Genomic DNA, 20,328 nt, shown 5'->3' on the forward strand with positions numbered 1-20,328 from the left:
ATATTTTTAAATGATTAGGTAATAACCTGAAAGGCTGTGTGTATGTGTGTGCACGTGTCCATGTGTTTTCTACTAGTGAAAATAATAATTTTAGCATTTCCAAACTAAAATTCATTTTAAAATCATATGTAAGTATATTTATATGCTCTCCAAAACTTTAAAAATTGTTCATTCCCTAATGCTCCAAACTAGTATTGTTGCCTCAGGTGTTAGGGGAGATACACTTCGTGCAGTTACTACCTGTGGCAGATAAAAGTAATTACTGTTATTTAGGGTGCTAAATATATTGTCATGGGATTCTTGGGGCAATGTTTTTCTGGCTGGAAACCTCTGTGGCCAGTGGCACCTTTGCAGAGTTTTGCTCAGGCCTGTTGGGCTCGTTCCTCCCACTTGGCCTGGTAGGCTGCACTCAGCTCATGCTACTCGCCTGAGTTCCACACCTGCCAAGGGTGAGTCCAGCATGGAGTGGTGAGGGGTGTGTGGGCAAGCGTGAGGCCTGGCCACTGTGCCCAGCCAGATATGCTGGCTGCAGTGAGGCAGGCTGGCTCCCTGCGAGGCTGTGGCTGAACCAGTCATACTACAAGCAGCTTCCATGCTGGCACCAAGGAACGTGGTGTTGCCCAGAAACTTGGAGATGCCAGGAACTGCAGAGCCCCAGAAAGGATCTCATAGCCCTGGCTGGGGAACTCCTGGGTCTGGGGTCTCCAAAGGGCCACAGCTCTTCTCTCTTTCTCATTTATCTCCTTCTTGTTGCAAACAACATAGTGAGCAGAGCGTGTATTTCAGCCCTGTTTGTATTATAGCTCTTTTAGTCCCACCATTTGGCAGGTCCCAATTTCTTGTTTCATGCCCAGGAAGAATGAGATATGCAGACAAATGGAGGGTGAGCAAGGCAAAGAGGAGCTTTAGTGAGTGATAGAATAGCTCAGGGGATACTTACAGTGAGCAGCTCGTCTCTGCAGCTGGCGTGTCCCAGTGAGTGTTCAGCTTCTAGCAGAGAGGAGACCCTGGAGTGGAAAGCTCCTCTCCACAGCTGGCCGTGCTGTTGTCCCTTCAGCTCTCAGCAGGGAGGAGACCCTGGGGTGGGCAGCTCCTCTCTGCAGCTGGTCGTTCCATCCTCTACTTGAGTCTGGCTGGGTCTGAAGCTTTTATGGGCCTCAGAGGAGAGGAAGTGAATGCTGATTGGTCCATGGGCAGTGGCCAGAAAAAGCACCACAAAGACCCACTCAAGTCTGCTGGACCAGCTGTCTGGTCCCCAGGCTTCAGGCCCTCACTGACTTGAAGGCAAGGCTTCACCAGAGACCCACCCTCTTTTGCCCAGGAGCCTGTCTGCTTCCTGTCCCCATTCATGGTGCCCAGGCTGTCTGTGCCAAGGGGTGCCTGCAGATTAGCACCAAACTGCCATCAGCACCCTCTCAGCCCTCCCTCCCATGTTTGTTGGTGCCCAGAGTTTAAAGGGGCCATGGTGGCAAGGGGAAGGTGTGTGTGAGCACTGCCCCAAGAGTGCGCACACCCGGCTGGGTTGCAACAGTGCCGAGGTTCTGCCCTATCCTCACTCCAAGATTGGAGCATGTATGCCAGTAGTGAGGAGAAGCCAGCCAGCAGGAGCACACACCTCCAAACCTGCTGAGGTGGGGGGCCTTCCTGAGGCCCCAAGAGCACAAGGAGGCCTGGGTCCACACTTTGACTTGGGCTGCTGCAGCTGTGCGCAAAAGGGCAGGGCTGCTGCCTTCTCTCAGCCCCCAAGATCATAGGGAGGCCTGCCTGGGCAGCCTCGATTTGGGCAGCTACAGTTGCATCTGGAAGGGTGGGGCTCCTGCCTGCTCCCAGCTCCTGCTGGCTCCCTGGAGCATGCAGCTCTGCCACACCTCCACTGCAGCCAGCATCTTGGTGGTGACTGCTCCATGTGGGCCACCACTGCCATCAATACTATTTCCAAATTTCAAGCATGTGACTTGAGATAACTAAATACTTTACAAAATTCACCTCAAGATAATTTGTATTTTAGAAGTTTTGCTGTTTTACTAGATAAAATAAGAACAAAGATGGTTCATGAAAATTCTTAAAATTAATTATAGATTTAAAAATATTTTTCCAGCCAAATGCTGTTTTAAATTGTTATTGTTTACGTATCAGGGCAATTCAAAAATGTTGCTACTGGAAAATTATCCTCTTTTTTTGGTAGCTTCATAGATTGCTAAGCTCATTTATAGAGCTTTTGGTTCAGTTGGTCTGGAGTAGAGCCTGAGAATTTGCATCTCTAGCAAGTTCCCACTACAATGAATTCTTCTTTCTATAGGTCATAATAACCAAATCCTCTTATACTGCTATAATAGGGAAACTTTTAATCTAAAGGCAATACCTCCAAATTACTCTTTGTTTCTTTTCTGTATTCTCCTTTGATATTTAAAATACTAGTTCTGTTCATAGCCCTGTGTCTGGAAGCAAAAACTTTCCATTTCTTATTTGATACTTATAATCCACAACTTGATGAGAAACAAGATAACTAAACGAAATGAAATTGGATGTAAGAATAAGCCTTCCACTTTATGTCTCTTGGCCTTAAGAGACCCACTAATTACATGATGAGAGGGACCTCTACACTTCCTTTCGTGGTCCTGTTTGCCTTGACTACAATGGCTGACATTTTGACTGTGACCAAGTAATATGTACATTATAATAGTTTACAATGCTAATGATATGTCCATTGAGATCAGATTGGCTAATAAGGTAAATCTGAGACCATTTCTGGAGTAATCAAAACACAGGCTTTGGAGTTCAACAGATCTAGAGAAATATAACTGCCAGTTACTAGCCTCTGTGGTGCTTCAAGTGAGCTTCAATAATCTCACCTGAAACCTGGAATGATAATGGAATCTAGCCACTGAGTTACCATGAAGATTAAACGACAGAATGTATTAGCTGTATTGCAAGCAGAAAATAGGTCACACATAAAGGCAATAACAAAGTTAGATTCATATAATTATAATAAACTTTTCTAATTGTAGTAGCAATATTCATATTTATGCTTTAAAATTTATCTGCAATAGAATTTTCTGCTTTGCTATATACAAGTTAGAACAGCATCAAATATGTCATCATGAATCTGTAGTAAAACTGAGACAAGCTTTAATACTTCTAAAGATTGCCAGGCGCGGTGGCTCACACTTGCAATCCCAGCACTTTGGGAGGCCGAGGCAGGCGGATCACGAGGTCAGGAGATCCAGACCACGGTGAAACCCTGTCTCTACTAAAAATATAAAATAAATTAGCCGGGCGTGGTGGCGGGCTCCTGTAGTCCCAGCTACTCGGAGAGGCTGAGGCAGGAGAATGGCGTGAACCTGGGAGGCGGAGCTTGCAGTGAGCCGAGATTGCACCACTGCACTCCAGCCTGGGCGACAGAGCGAGACTCCGTCTCAAAAAAAAAAAAAAAAAAAAAAAACTTCTAAAGATTAATATATTTAAAGAAAATAAATTGATCATTTTTTTCCTGCAGGGAGTTAAATAGCTCTATTGAGCCCTATTTCCTGCAATTACAAAATGAGTTCCAATTAATAACTATGGAAGACTGATTCTAGTTTCACTAAATTAATTTATGTATTTTAGAATTGGCTGTCATACTTTTCAGGTCACTGTTCCTCTTTCATCAACTTTCATTTAAAAATATATTATTGGGAAGATACTGTAGTGAGAAAATAGATAACTTTGATCTAGTCAATAATCTTGATTTAAAATAAAGCTTTCTCTTATTGTTGATGGTGGAAGTGAAGTAGTTTAAAAGTTTTACAGCCTTGCTATGCAACCTGACCTCTGTAACACCCAAAAAATGGAATGCTTACATGCCATGCTTAAATTCCATTTTACAATATGGAATACCATTCTTTCTCAGTATAATTTGGTCATTTTAGGCAATTGTAAGCTTGACACCTGATTTCACTTTAACAGCACCTGCCCAGAGCATAATTAGCAGCCTGTTTTTTAAAAAGGACTTCCATACTGCACAGATGGCATTCCTCATACCAGACAAGCAATGATGTGTGTTGGAAACCAGCCAAACTGTCTGCAAAAAAATGTGAGAATTTCAAGATGGGCATTTGAGAAGAAGGAAAATTTTCCCTTCTTCTCTAAATCATATATGAACATCTGTTAAAACATGCTCTTAACTTTTCTACTTATTTTCTTCTGATTGCATGTTATTAGTGCAATGATGTTTGAAAGACCATAACCGGAATTTCATTTTGATTTGTGATATTTGTAGACTGCCTATTAAAAAACATTCTAGGGCTCCATTTTCAACTATATTAATTTAGATATAGAGATATTTTTTGGATGGATCTCATGCCATTTAATTCATGCAGTTATTCAAACATATTTATTGATCATTGCAAATTCTCAAATTCAGAGTCAGTGCTTATAGTGCAAATTATGAATTGGGTATAATTTGCACAACTATATATATATGAAGGGGATATAATTTGCTTCACAATTAGCATAGAGTTATACCATTTTTACGGTGGTCTCCAGGCAATGGTAGTCAGTAGTACCCTTTTCTAATTCATACAAATTCTGGATATGGGTTGGTGATGAGGTTGCCAGAGACCATTCAAAGTGCTAGAGACATATACATAACATAATAGACAGTCTCTGCTCTTATGAAACCTACACTCAATAAGGGGAAAAGATCAGTAGATAACTACCCAAGGGGTAAGAGAAAAACAATGCTGTACTTCTTAAAATGGTAGAATGTCACAGATAGTGCCATTTTGTTTGAGAAGGTCCGCTATTAGCTATGTGAAGAAATAAAAACCTAATGGAAATGAGGGAGTAAGTCAAATATATGTGGTGGAAGAGCATTCCAGGCAACAGGATTGGGAATACAGGCCTGAATGAGACATAAGTGATCTCAGTGTGGGTGGAGATCAGGAGGAAGCATGAGTGGTTGGAGCTGTGAGGCTATTCGGGGAAAGTGTTGGCAACAAGATGGGTGACCATGTGTGGCCAGATGTTACAGTGTTGTGAGGCCCAGGTAAGAATCTTGGGGTTTATTCTAAGTCATTGGAGTGTTTTCTGCAAAGAAGAGCTATGATCTGATTTGTCTTTTTAAAAATGTGTAAAAATGTTTCATTATGGACCATTACAGCCTTCACATGTTATTTTACATTTGCAAGTCACTATGAACCGCTTATTAATCTGATTTGCATTTTAGAGGGACCACTCTAGCTGCAGTGTAGAAAGTTGATTACATACAGCAGAAGAAGAATGGAAAACAGGGGAGACAGCTATTTTCATGTGTTACATTACCCTCGACAGTTTGTTAAGTGACTTCAGGGTAGGGCATTGTATTCTTCTGTCCTCTTGCCCAGGGAACTATCTAGAAATTCTACTGCTGTTTGGAAAAAAGTCACTGTTTCATACAGCTTTATTAATAAAATTTTTTAATGCAGATGGCTTTTTAAATTTTGAACATCTTTAAGTCACCTTTTGATTATGTAATCGGACTCTTGATTAGAAAGAATAACACAAGGAACCATAGACGCACTCAAACTCCTAAAGTAATTATTTACAAGAAGTAAACTTTTTGCATGATCTAATGACATTTTATACAATGAAAATGTATAATTTTTCAAAGTAACAGCAATAAAATAATAAGTAATTATCAAAATATAAAGCATAAATGTCAGAATCAATATGGGTTTTGCCGCAGTAGCTTGAAAATTTACTAGTGGAAAAATAGTAATAGTTAAACACACAGAAAAGATAAGTGATAAATGTCAGCCAACCCTTATTAACTGCCTCTGAAGGTACTAAAAGGACAGCTTTGGCTGCTCCTAGCCCGCACTCACAGAAATTGAATTGCTTTGTGCATTAACAAAATGGAACTGGGCTGAATAATGTCCATAGAAATGCTGACTAGGCAATTATTTAAAATGTTCTCCAAGATTGAGGAATATATTAACAGAAATCAATAACACAGCAAATTAAATGATGATTGAACAGAACATTACCTAAAATTAGTACAGAAATATTTATGGAATGAATGAATGAATTAAATTGCCCATAATAAAATATTGGCCAAGGTAGCCTGAAAAAAAATTAAAGCAAATTTAAAGTAATATTATTGTGAACAACTTCTTTGATTCATTAATTTTGTAATATCAGAATGTTATATAAGCTTCTCCATAATGGTGCCCACTAATAATTTAAAGTTTTTCAATAGGTTTAAGGTACATTTAAAAAAATTAACAACCAAAGTCCTCATGAGGAACAAGAAATGATTTTCTATTTGTTTCTATTTGGCTCTCACTATAGTAACTTATATATGCTTTGCATGCATGAAATGTTTAATTTTTAAATTTATTTTCTAGAGATGGGGGTCTGGCTCTGCTGCCCAAGCTGGACTCCAACTCCTGGCCTCAAGGCATTCTCCTGCCTCAGCATCCTGAGTAGTGGAAAAATTTTAATAAACAATGGATCTTATCACAAATAATTTTATAATTAACATTAGCATGCACACGGGATCTTTAATACATCTGGAGTTCATATTGATTGCTCCTCTAAAAACTAAAAGACCAAGAAAAAAATTCCCTCAAAGTATTTGTTTCTTCCTCTTTCTAAGACCTGATGCTTCTGTTAAAAGGCGCAGTTCTCACACCACCTGCTCTTCCATGCCTGTTTCTAATGAAGTCAAGGAAAGTTTACCACAATGGTACTTTTTAAAGGTATACTTTTATCTTTGCAGCTCTATCTAGTGTTTTCTCAGCTGCATATGTGACTTGCCTGGAAGACATGGCTGGTAACTTCTAGAAGAAATCTAAATTTTAAAGATGTAATCATTAGAAAATACTTGTCATCATAGATATGTAGCTTTATTGTTGTGGCTTTGTTTTTCTGTTTAAACAAGCTGTTGATTTTGCCTTTCTAACTTTTTTAGATATACTACTGCCCCTAAAGGAAGAAAATATGTTTAAGGGAGACATCAAAGTTTGTCTGTGTTCTTGTTGTTTTCCCCAAACCAAAAGACCTAAGAGATTTAATAATAATTATATTTGTTACTATTAAGATATCATTTGTATGACCTCCTACTAAGTGAAATAATGTAGTTATTTAGTATTTTAGAATTTATATATTATTAATAAGAAAGAGATTTACTGAAAATGAAATAAGATATATTCATTTAGTCTATTGCTTACATATGTAAGAAATGAGTCATGAATGTATAGTTTTTTCATTTGATCAATTTCTTTACTAATTACCTGTTGCCTTTTTAAAAATAACATACACTGGAAATTTAACAAAGTAGAAAATTCTTAATTTTTAACTTTATAACTATATAACATGACATATAAATACTTAATACACTTAATATGTAAAAAGCTCTTACCAATTAATAAGAAATGAAAACGTTACAACTGAGAAAAAATTAATATGATCAACAATTTAAAAACTATAATTTTCAATAAATACATGAAGATGTTCAACTTCATTAATGATTGAACAAATACAAATTAAAATATGCTTTATCATCAGATTCCACATAATTTTTAAAAATTCTAATAATTAAAATTATCCTATTTATGAAGAAATAGATATGGAATGAGTGTAAATTTGTGATACAAAATTGACAATGTGTATTTAAAGTCCTAATAATAAACATACTTTCTTGTCCCAATAATACAATTTCTACAAAATCCCCTTATGGGAAAAATTAAATTTTACAGAGAAGTATGTAAAAAAACACTTCAATGTTATTAAAGGGAAACTTGGAGAAAAAAATAAATATCCAATAGTAAGGGATTGTTAAATAGCATATAATAGATCTATAAAAAGAAATGCTGTTCAGCTATTAAATATATTTATATTTTATTATTATGCAAAGAAACACCTCAGCTTACAGAGCAGCATATATGGTATATTTCCAAAATTATTTAAAAATAAACATTTATACAGATATATATTTTCTAAGACTATGTATCATGTGAATAAAAAGGTTTCTCTTATATGTTCTTTTTTAGAAAAGCATTTATCCTAAGGAAATATCTGAACATGATTTAATGTATGTTAGCATTGCTTCTCAGCCTTTTGGCTAAGATCAAGTGTAATATATTGTTAGCAAGGACGCCTAAATCTATATGAGGTTTCCAGAGAAGAATATGGTCATGATTGAACATCTCTTCATTTAACCAATCTGATTTGTGGTCTGTTGTTAAATTGAATTCAAACAAGATATATCTCCTTTGATTTTTATTTCATAACATTTAGCAAATATTTTATTTCAGATACAAATAATAAGATTTTGCCCAATCATCATTCTTTGACACTGGCTGCAATCACATGCCTCCAGTAAGCAAAAATTTGCCCGAAAATGTGGTAGTCAGAGGCAACTTTGAAAGGCTTATTTCATACGTTCTTCTAAAGGAAGTTAAGTTGGTGATACTTCTATAGAACGTGCAATTTCATGAGCCAATTTCTTTTTTTGCTATTGAACAATTCAAGAAGTATTTTTAAGTTCTCAGTTTAGCGTCCACTTTTCTTTCAACTTTTTTTGCTGCTTTTTAATACCTAAACACTCTCTTACACCATATACATCTGTGATCATGAAAAATTACTATATTTCAGTGTTGAAGAGTCCAAAGAAAATAATTAAACTCTGCCCTAGAAAAATACAAGCCAAAGAAATAATCCAATTGAATTAATAGCATGACCCTAAATAACAGTTTGGGTCCAACATTTCATCAAATAGGAAAATTAGAAGGATCTTGACTGATTGTTTTCCTTTATTGACAGTAGTTTATTCAGGAAAAAGTAGAATAAACTGCCTTTCTTTAAAGAAAAACAAAGCCAGCAATGGTAATTTAAAAAAAAAAACAACTACCTCTCCTCAATGACAAGTATTTTCTAATTATTGTTTTTAAAATTAATATGTATTGAGCAAAAGAAAATTTTTAATGTTTTCAGCTATAGTTATTACATATATGCAGAAACAAAGCCTATACTTAAATAATTATAGGATAATTGATTGTTCCCAAACCATCTGATTACTCTTTAAGAAAATACACGTCTATCTCAGTGAATCACTATTTGAAGTACAGAAATACAAAGTACAGCCTAAACTTGATATTACTATGTCCTCAAATCACTGTATCATCTCTTCCATGAAATGAATGTGACAATAATTTGTATTTGCAAATTCATTCTATTTTGGGAGCTGTTTCTGAAAACCATCTGTAACCAAAGTAAACAATATTTTAATGGGGGATTACTGAGCTGGCTGAATACATTGTGATGCAATAAAAAGTTTTCTGGAATTTTTCAAACCACAGTTTGAAGCTGCATTTGAATAAAACTTAGCTATTAAGGGGGAAAACAATTCATAAAAAATTTTTTAGTCTTAAATATACTTTCAATGTATTTAACCATTGTAAATGTGAAGAGTATTGTAAAAATACATGATATCAGAGAATTACTTAAAGAAAAAAACATACTGATATTTTGAGCGGCATATTTTTATAGGTTCTTAGAGTTTGGTGTAGCAATCCTGTTTTCTGGAGCCATTTTTGTTCCTTTGTCTACTACTTCTAGCAACATTTTGCAAGAGTTGAAAGCAGAAATGTTGAGGTGCCCATGAGGATTGTTATTCATTACCCTGACCAGCTTTAGGCAGGAGATACAAAAACATAACCAAAAAAGCCACTTTTATGACAGTATTTGCAGATCAATCCTGCGTATTCCACGCTTGTAAGATTTGGAATGTTTGTAGCTTAAACTTATTTTTCTTTCTAGATTGCTTTTTACTGAAAGAATGCAACAAAGAGAGCTGCCAAGAAAATACAATTATTCCCCCAAACAGTTCAAAGAACTATGCCAGGTAGGTATTTGTTGTTCGTATTTTAAATATTATATTATAGTCTAAATATTAGTCACCTCAAATATGAACTGAATTATTTTAAAGGCATTTTATTAGAAAATAGGGCATGGCATAAATGGCTGCTTCTTAAAAGTCACCAGCCTAAGTGTATTTAGAAATTAAAGTGAAAAATACTTTCTTTAAATCTTTTTAGTCACTACCAGGATACTCTGTTCTTGAGACTGATTTTAACTCTATAGTTTCTCAAAACTTCTGTCAGGCAAAAATTAGCATTTGCTGTCATCAGTACGCTGGGAATTTAAGAAATGTTCTCAAAAAACTAGTAGCATTGGAAATATAAAATATTTACTTTTATAACTTACTAAATATTTATTTTTATAACTTACTTTGTTTTAAATTGGCCTCTAATCTTAGTTTACTAGTCTGAGAAAAGCTGTTATTGAATTTCACAAGTGATTCCCACATTTATTACATGTAATGGCATTCATAAGCATATTAAAACTGTGATTGGGATTATTTTAAATGCATTTATTTCATCTTAAAAAAACAAAATGACAAACTCAGGTATTATGCATGGTTTCTGAAGAAGAAAATATAGTCTGACAGCAGATGGTAAATATGGGAAGTAGGAAGTAATTGGGGTCGTGTGAATAATGAGTTAAAAATATGTGGATCAGTCTTTGGAAAAGCTTTGTAGTGTTCATCCTTCTGAATCCTACTGAAAAAAAAATCATCCTAACAATGATTTCATACTATTTTCAGAGAAAGGTGCTTTCATGCTATTATGAATTTCCACAGAGCCACAGGGTCTGAGGTAGAATTACATGAAAAGGGCATTATGTAATAAGATACCATGGCATGCCAGGAGCCCAGTGTAGATTAAAAACAAGTAGAGTTCTTTCAGATTTTTGGCACCTTTGGAGTGAATTAAACCCAGATAGTTCATGAGAATATCTTAATTTTCCTCAAAGAATTTTAATTCCAAAAGGATATTGGGGTATAATGTAGCTAACCTGTGCATCAGTTTGAAGACAGGAGGATACTGAAATACTTTAAAAAGATAGCAAGTTCCACTAATAAAAATTATTCTGGCTTCCCTGTTTAATTGTCAGTGTGTTGACAATGTGATAATGTGTCAGGTGTCTTACGTGGCAGGCAGATCATTTTAATTCATCATAAAGAAAGTGATGTCTCTTTCTAGTCAGCCATGTGGCCTTTCCTACCACTTCGTGTTCTCTGGATCAAATTTCATTTCAGGATTGCTTACAACTCTCTAATAAAGATATGGCCATGATACAAAAGCCTCCCATTTCCTGAATGTTACATCTATTCGGAATCCCTTTTTCCTATTTCATTTTCATACTACATTGGAATTCTTACGTCTATTTGGCTACAACCATTAGCTCTCCTTTTAGCTACTTCTAAGGGGTCCTTTTCTCTCATTTCTGGAAATTATTTTCCTGCCCAAATGAATTATCCTCCACTTTATCCCTATTGAACTCGATTTGATTTACATCTTCCCACTTCACCAATTTGTCAAGACGTTTTGAATTTAAATCCTATTCTACAGTAAGAAAGTCAGTCCACCCAAGTAGATGTCATCAGCACAAACAGACTTTGTATTAATTCAGGTGACTAATAGAAAAGTGTCCGTTTGATGCCTGGGAGACTTCAATTTGAATGGTCTATTCCCAGTTAATTTTAAAATACTGAAAACTACTGAGATAAAATGTATTACACAAAAGGAAAATGTGATACAAAAAAAATATTTATTTCTGGGATACTCTATATATCATGCTAGATTAAGTTAAAATATATCAAATCTAATTTTTGTCAGTCTAATCATTCTAAAGCAAGTGAAATCAATTAGCTGATGGGTTTTTGGAAATTTTTACTGATTGTTTTTCTGTATTTGTTTCGGATTGAGGCAGGGGAGGAAGGCTGGCAATGTTTCCAAGCATTTCTGCTTAGAATATGAAACAAATGAAAAACAATGTGATGAAGTTATAATTAGGACTAAGGCACCCCATGCGTGTGCAATCATGCATGATGCAAAATACATTACATTAATAGCATCCTTTACTTCTTACATGAGTCCCATTAGGACTGAGGACTCTGATTAGCTTGTTTAGCTTATATTCCACATCAGAGACTCTGCATATTCACACTATAAAACCACTGTTGGATTAACTTACATATATCAGACATAACTTTAAAAATGTATGACTATTTTATTTTCCTCACTGTGGTGAATACTATTATTTAATACTTTTGTCCTACTTTTATCTGTGGCTTCATAAAACACACAAAAAAATCCACACTGCATTCTTCACATTAGAGAAATAGCTTAATATATGCCCATTCTTAGGCGTCCTTTGATTACACAAGGATTTATTTTTTTCCTGCCATAATAAAAAATTTCAGAAATGAAAAAAATGTAAATAACCCACTAATTATAATCACCTGGATTTGCACAAGAGCAGATAGATTTGAGACTTTGTTAATTAATGATATTGAAATCTATAAAAATTAAGAAAATTATAGTAGGGAGACCAAAGTTATTTACAAAGGATCATTTATTAAACACATTTTAAAAACAAAATACAAAGATTGTTGTTCTGCATGAATACATCACATATGAAAAAAATGTGTTTTTACTGAATTTAATTTGAAGATATTCAGAATTTTGTTTTCTATCAACTTGAGCAATCAGTTTCGCTTTGCACCTTATCTAACACTGTTGTCAATCAGGAAGAAATGTTTCTTTGTTAATTAAATCATATTCATACAGCTAATATTTTACAGAAATAAAATAAGAAAATGTCTGTCATACAAAGCTCTTTCTGCAAGGTAACTGATTTGCCTATAATCCTAATTTTTTTAAGCTATAAGATAGGAAGAATTCAGGAGCTAGGTAAGTTTTATAATAATGTATTAGCAGCAGTTGATAGTAAATGCAACATAAGATTTGTTTTGTCTGTGGTACAAGAACATGTCCTATCAGACTCTACTGTATTTTCCTCTACTTGAACACGGGTAAGCACATACTGATTGTCTCTGGGATGACAAAATGTATAAAAAAGACAAGAAACTGGCTCTGGTTGTCATTGTGAGTGCCTATTTTCATCAGCTAATATGAATGCATTGCTAAATTAGTGAAGACAGGAAAATGACTTAAGGGTAATATATACAGAGTTAAAATACACTTTTTATCCACTTGAGTGATTTCAGGCACTGTGGCTGTTCAGGATAAAATGTTTCATGGTTTATTCTTGATAGCAATTTAATTTTCAGTGCAAGCAAAAGCAAATACCTGCCCACTGTAATACACATGACCTCACACATCTGGAATGTTCAATGCAAGTTCATCCTCGGCATCTTCACTCTGGAGGCATCTTGAATAAAAACTGTGCATAGTTTGCTCTTGATAGCGATTTAATTTTCAGTGCAAGCAAAAGCAAGCACATACCTGCTCACTGCCATACACACGACCAAACACATCTGGAATATTCAAAGCAAGTTCACCTTCTCCATCTTCACTGTGGAAGCTCTTTAATAAGTGGCACTTTGTGTAAACCGTCTATAAATCATGAAAAACAGATTCGAAATGCCTGGATTTAATAATATTAAACATCACTACCATAGTCATCTCTCTGTGTAAACGATGTTTGGGTAAGGCTTGCCATCACAACATTTCTTTCCTGAGAATGGAGCTGGTCCTCTGTTTATATCATAAGTGCGCATGCTCTGAGCTGTGGTCACTGTCGTGACTGTCTTCATTTGCTAGAGAGTCCCCTGTTTGCTGGAGGGTGGCTGCACCAATTCCCGACAGCTCTGATGGGAGAAGTGTTCCCTTTTTCACATTCACCAGTTCCTTTTCCCGAGCCGCAGCTCCTTGCTGTCCACCCTTTACCCTCTTCCACTTCATCCGCCTGTTTTGGAACCAGACTTTCACCTTCAACCAAGAAAGGGAACAAACAAACAGAACAAAATGATAATTAAAATGACATTTTTTTCTCCTTAGTGTCATCAGTGAAAAGTAGTTCCTCAAAGGCTTATACAAAGACACCATGAAGGAGTGAATAGAAAAATAAATCCACGTTGAATTTAAACTTTCAAAAGGTGCGTACAAAGTACTATATTTGTATTTTACAGCATACAATGTAAAATATGGAACTAGACAAAAACTTTGTCATTTAAGGTCACTCAAAGCACTTGAGTCTATAAAGAGTTTCTGTGAATTGGAGCTAACATAATATTTGTGTTGGTCAAAGCCCCCTCACTCCTAAGTTCTTCTTTGATTTGACATCCAGCTGTCATTTCCTGAACCAATTTGAAACATGCTCCCGGCAGCTACTGATTAAGCGGCATCTGAAAGGCCATACGCTGCCATTAGAAACTACTGCTGCTTTCACAAATCTTTATTTGACCATTCCACCTCACACTGAGCCTATCTTCTTTTGAACTATTCTTCTTATTTTCTACCTTCATTTATTTTACTTTGCAAATATTTGATCTAGTGATTTCTTTAAAATATGGTCACAATAAAAAATTCTCAACATTTGTTAAATGCTAACACCAAAATTATATGCTACATCATTCATATCAGCTTTGTACAGGTATTTTCTTTTTAAAAGCTTCATTGAATTTGCCTAATACATTTAAATAAACATATATACGTAAATAACATATATGTATTAAAACAAAAAAAAACAGCAAACAGACATTAAAGGTCTATCCATTATCAGAACTAGAATATAACTGGCATTATTGCATGTTGTTTAGGAGGAAATCTGTTTGTTTCACATTGCATATCTCATAATTATAGCTTCTAGTAAGCTAAGTGTTCTTTTTACATTGTATTTCTCTGCCTGCCCCACCTAAAAGTACCACAAGCCTGAATTTTGTGTATCATCTCCAAGTCTTTCTTAAAAAAGAAAACAAATTTTTTCATAACACATAACATTAAAAATATACTCTTTAATTTTATTTGTTTGTTAGGTTTATCAATGGAATGTTCTTAAGTATAGGCTTTTTGCCATATCTTTGTTAATTCAAGAGACTGTATTTATTCATTTTTTTATCATTGTATAATATTCCAAATTATGTCAATATAGCACCATTTTTTCATTCTACTGTCCATGGATATTTGAATTCTTTCTTTTCTATATGTAATGCTGCTATAGACATTCTTGCATTTGTGTCCTGATAAGCATATCATGGGAACTTCCCTGGAGACTGCAGTTATATGGCTGCTGCTATCTATCTTCTCTCAATGTATGCTGTTTCTTTTTCCTTTTCTTAGAGTATCTTTTGATGATTAGAAACTCTTAATATTAATATGTTTAAATTTATCTGTTGTTTCTTTTATGACTAGTGTTTTTGTGTTTTCTTTTTCTAAAAAAATCTATTTTCTGAGGCCACTAAGATACTCTATTGTGTCTTCTTCTAAGAGTTTTAAAGGTTGCCTTTTCCAACACAGTGGGACCCTGTCTCTACAAATAAATAAATAAAATAAAATAAAATAAAATAAAATAAAATAAAATAAAATAAAATTAGCTGGGTGGGATGGCACAGTGCCTGTAGTCCCAGCTTCTCGGGAGGCTAAGGTGGGAGGATTGCTTGAGCCCAAGTGGTTGAGGTTGCAGTGCATGGTGGTTGCACCACTGCACTCCAGCCTGGGCAACAGAGCAAGATCCTGTCTCAAGAAGAAAAAAAAAAGTTTGCCTTTCAAGTTGAAGTAGTTAATCGATGAAGTACTGATTTTAGTATATAGTCTGAAGAATAGGCTTAACTTTACTTTATTTTAAATGGATAACACATTGTCCCAGGTCCATTTATTAAATAACCCAGCTTTTTTCCAGTGATCACTGTTTCATCTGTGTTCATAAATCAAGTTTCCAAATATGCATAGCTTTATTGCTGTATTCTGTTCTGTTCCTTTATTATTTTTTCTATAGTTGTGATAAAACCACATTATCTTATTAATTATAATTTTATAATAAACCTTTATATCTGCTAGGGATAGTTCTGTTTCATTCTTCTGTATCAGAAATATTTTGAATATTCTCTCTTTTCATTTTAGAAATAATCTCAATTTCTGTAAATAGTGCTATGGAGAAAGTGAAGAAAAATATATTAAATTTCCAAAGACATAATTATATTGGTGATCTTCAAATCATGATGCTTCATCAGCATGCTTTCACAGTGAAATATTTAAACTGAGATAGTTCTCTATTCTGGATTTTTCTTGGTCTCACTTTGAGCCATAGTTGAATTCATGTATCATATATTGCCCAAACACACATTAATCAATTTGACAATAAAAAAATAAGCAAAAATAGTACAAAAAAGATTCACTAAAAGTAGTTGACGGGTGTTCACATATTATTATTATTTACTAAACAAAATAATCAGTAATTGCCTTTTATTATATACCTACTTAGGGATAGACAGCTATACTATTGATGCTGTTTATCCAGTATTCTAATACAGTTTTCTAGATATTATTACCATTATTCTTATGTTATAGATGAGAAAGTTGAGGTAAAGGTTAAGTGACTTACCTAAGATTACACAGAAAGGAAACCGTGGTGCCAGTATTTAAACTTGAGGGCTGGGGTTTGTTTGATTCCAGATTCTGTTTTGTTTGTTTGTTTGTTTGTTTTTGGTTCCTGTTATATTTCAATCTCCTATTTTTAAAGCATTTGGAATAAAAAAATAAAGCATATACAGTATGTGGACGCCATCCATATGATTACTATCACTCAGGTAATTCTCCCACTTGATATAATTAGGTTTGTAAATATGACACTATTTTCCTGTACTATAATTTAGGTAATTATACTACTGAGCTTAATTACCTTTGCAAGCTTGACATTGCATTTTGCATTAGATCTATTCCACATGAGTTGAGTTCTACTCTTGGCTTTACTTCTCCATTTTGTGTGAATTTGAGAAAATTTTACTTCGCTCTACCTCAATTTTCATATTTCTAATATTGGAATCATGAGCCTTTCAAGATTCCCTATAGGGATATTTTCTCATGGACAATTTCAGATGGAAGAAATACATATGCCATGATCATCATCATTGTCACCAAGAGCTGAAACATTCAGTCTAAAAAATCTTGGCAGAAAAAGAGGAGAAATATGCTTTTAAAAATCTACATATATTTCCTTTTCTAGGAGAAGGAGTATAGTAATTATATAATATCAGTATAAAACCTGTTATGGGCAATTCTAGAAAAGGTCATTATAAATGTAAGAATATGGTATTGATTTTAGATATATTTTAGCCTATTTTGTGTTGTTTTCTATGTCTATCATGTGAAATTTTACCATTTCATTTTTTAAAATAGATTGAAAAGAGGTTGAATAGTTAATTGCCAATAGTCGCTACATGTATATATCTATGAATAGATATATACATATAAGAATATGCATTTGATTATATAGAGTAACTCTAATACCTTATATACTATTTTAGTTAAAACCTAGATTACATATTTGATACTGAATTTCTGTGATCTTAGCAAGGAAACAAAAAATAGCAACAAATATATAATGGGCATATCTTAGAGAAAAGAGAAGGAAGAATATAGAACTCTAAAAGTCAATATGTTCAGATTTATTTTCAAATATACTATAAAATATTGGGGTGAATCAAAATAAGTGGAGAAGGATTTTTGGAAAAGCACACATTTTTCTATTAGCATCACAGTATTAGCAACCCCCGCAACAACATCTACAAATTTAATTCCAGATTATAAATCAATATTGTCATTAATGTAGGACAGTAGTGAATTTATAAATAAAGAGACTTCATAGTATAACTTAGTATCACTTTATTAACCCAGCTTTATTGACTGTAATGAAAAAAACTTTTTCTTTTAGTTCTTGTTTTTAAGACAGCTAAATTATAATCATCCAAATGCCTAAAATTTTATTTACTAAAAAATAAGTATTTGAATTATTTTTATTAAAATTTATAAGCACATTTTATATAATAAGATTAGTTTATAAACTAGAGTACAAGAATTTTCAAATTTCCTTGGTGACTTGGGATCTGTATTCATTCATTCATACATTTGAAAATATTACCAAATGTCCAGTAACCTGTACTGTGTTAAATCAAAGATGGGAGGTGTTGAAGCACAAATAAAACATCGTCCCTGCCCTTAAGGTATTCACAGTCAAGAAAATGGAGGAAATGTAAATGTAACTTATTCGGACATCACATTACACCCTTTACCATGTAAGTTCGCAATACCTGTCCTTTTAGGTTTCACAATATATTACCAGACAAAGTAAGTGACTTATGAATCTGTATTGTCACACAATTTCCTAAGGTGTCCTGAGGCAAATAGGTTGATAGAAAGTTGAATCTATATAATGCCATAACCCATATTTATGTAACACCATAAATGTCTGTGTTTTGAAGAAAAAACCATAACATCAAACATCTGGATGAAAACTAAATAGTTCAGTGACATAGCCAGATGCCTCTAAACATCTGGGATTTGTAGATTTAATATTCCAACTGTTTCCATTTTTATCTGGGCACTCGGAATATTGTAGACATTGTCTAACAAATATTTATTTATATCTTTGAGATGTGAAAACATGCAAAGGATAATTGTACAAATAAAATTTTCAGATTTAATCACATCCCTAGTGATTAAATTTGATCATGGCAGTGTATCTAGTAAATCCAAAGACTCACCTAAGTAATTCAGTAACAAAGTAGCTGAACTACTGATTTAGTAGTATTAGAATTAGAGGCAAGAATGCTTAAAAGTAAAGGTGAAAAATGGGGAAAAGAAAGGTTTTTTTACTCTTCCTGAAGAGATGAATTTTTATATGATTAAGAGAAGGAATTCTTCAGCTATTTCCAAAAGCTTATTGGAGCCACTAATTGACTCTGTTGTTTCTACCACAATTAAAGGTCGTTTGTGTGTGTTGGGGAGGCTGTTTAGAGTTAGGATATACTTCATAACTAAAGGCTTAAGTCCTGTTTACAGGGCAGCCTCTCACCTTTATCCACTGATTTAGCACATTGGGAATCATTTTCCTACCTCTGTAATTTTTAGTTCTGAAGCCTCTTCTTTTTCTATTTCCAAGTCTTGTGAATCAGGCTCATTAATGTAATCATAACATTTACAATTACATATTTCATATGTTTTTAAAACACAGTGAATACACATTAGCTATAGACAGCCATGGACAAATAACACATTAAACAAGGATTAACCCTTTCTTGGGGCAACAGATTAAATTCCCCATGACAGATTTGAATCTCACAGGCACAATTATAAGCTAACCTTATAATCTCACTCCTCTTTCCAAAAATGAACCGAAAGCAACCATTCACATGATGAAGCAAAGTGGTTATATGATTGATTCCTTTTAACTTGGCCTTTAGCAAACCATTGCTTTCTCTCACACCCGGTAAAATTCAACTCAAATGGCTTCTTTCACTATATTTACAGTAAAAATTCACTATTCTTAATCCCATTTTTACAGAAGATAAAAAATAGACACGCCTTTTAGTTATTTTAAGTAAAATATTGTTTACTTAAGTATTTCATGAATAAAAGACTATATCAAATTTAATGAAAATATCAAAACTAAATTAGGTACTTTTTTCTTTATTGTGTTATAAAATTACTGAATAGCAATACCTGAAGATAGGAATTTGTATATTCTGAGCCATTACTTCATGCTTATCTTGTTCAAACTACTGAGACCAACTACAATGATGGTCTTTGATCTCAACATCTTGCCCAATCTCTTGGCTGATGTGTAACAATAATTGGCAACATAATACCATCAATATTTTGGCTAACAGCTTCTAAGTATAACCTATCAAATATAAATATTTAGCTGAAACAAAGGAACTAACCCTTTTTATAAGAACAGTAGAATACTGAAATATTACTATGATTCAATCTAAATTTATATTCTGATTGTTATTAATATTAAATTAATATTTTGATTATTTATGATTGTTTAAATTCTTTATCAGAATCTATGTGACCCTTTACTGCCCTGGTTATTTCATTTATTAGATTTAGAGACTATCACCTTAGATCCAAGTTTATTATATAAACTTATAAAGATAATTATTAGTTCTGTGTGAGTATACACTGACCCATAAAAAAATCATTAATTTTAATAACTTCAAAACCTTCAAAAATTTAAAAATATACATTCAGCATAAAAAATTGGAAGTGATAAAGGGATTTGAAGTTCAAAGTCTATTCTAAATTGAATGCATCTCTGAGTTTTTCATGAGGAGACACAGAAATATGAAGAATAATTGGTACAAAGTCATTTATAGTCAAAGTCTCTAGAAAATTGTCGGTTCTCTTAGGCCTGGGTTTATTATTGTATAGATGTCACAGAACATATGTATGTACTCTTCTATATAAAGATGTAGATAATACAAAGTTTTCTTAAAAT

General features: G+C 33.9%; 1 protein-coding gene across 1 annotated transcript in view; it reads right to left on the reverse strand.

The window, feature by feature from the left end:
- Positions 1-12,423: 12,423 nt before the first annotated feature.
- Positions 12,424-20,328, reverse strand: part of MEOX2 (mesenchyme homeobox 2) — a 75,588-nt gene continuing 67,683 nt past the window's right edge. Inside the window, exon 3 of the mRNA XM_003252593.3 lies at positions 12,424-13,820. Within this exon, the coding sequence (XP_003252641.2) occupies positions 13,596-13,820 (225 nt within the window). The 3' untranslated portion in view covers positions 12,424-13,595. The remainder of the gene's footprint in view (positions 13,821-20,328) is intronic.

Source organism: Nomascus leucogenys, chromosome 11 (assembly GCF_006542625.1).
Source record: "Nomascus leucogenys isolate Asia chromosome 11, Asia_NLE_v1, whole genome shotgun sequence".
NCBI classification, from domain to species: Eukaryota; Metazoa; Chordata; class Mammalia; order Primates; family Hylobatidae; genus Nomascus; species Nomascus leucogenys.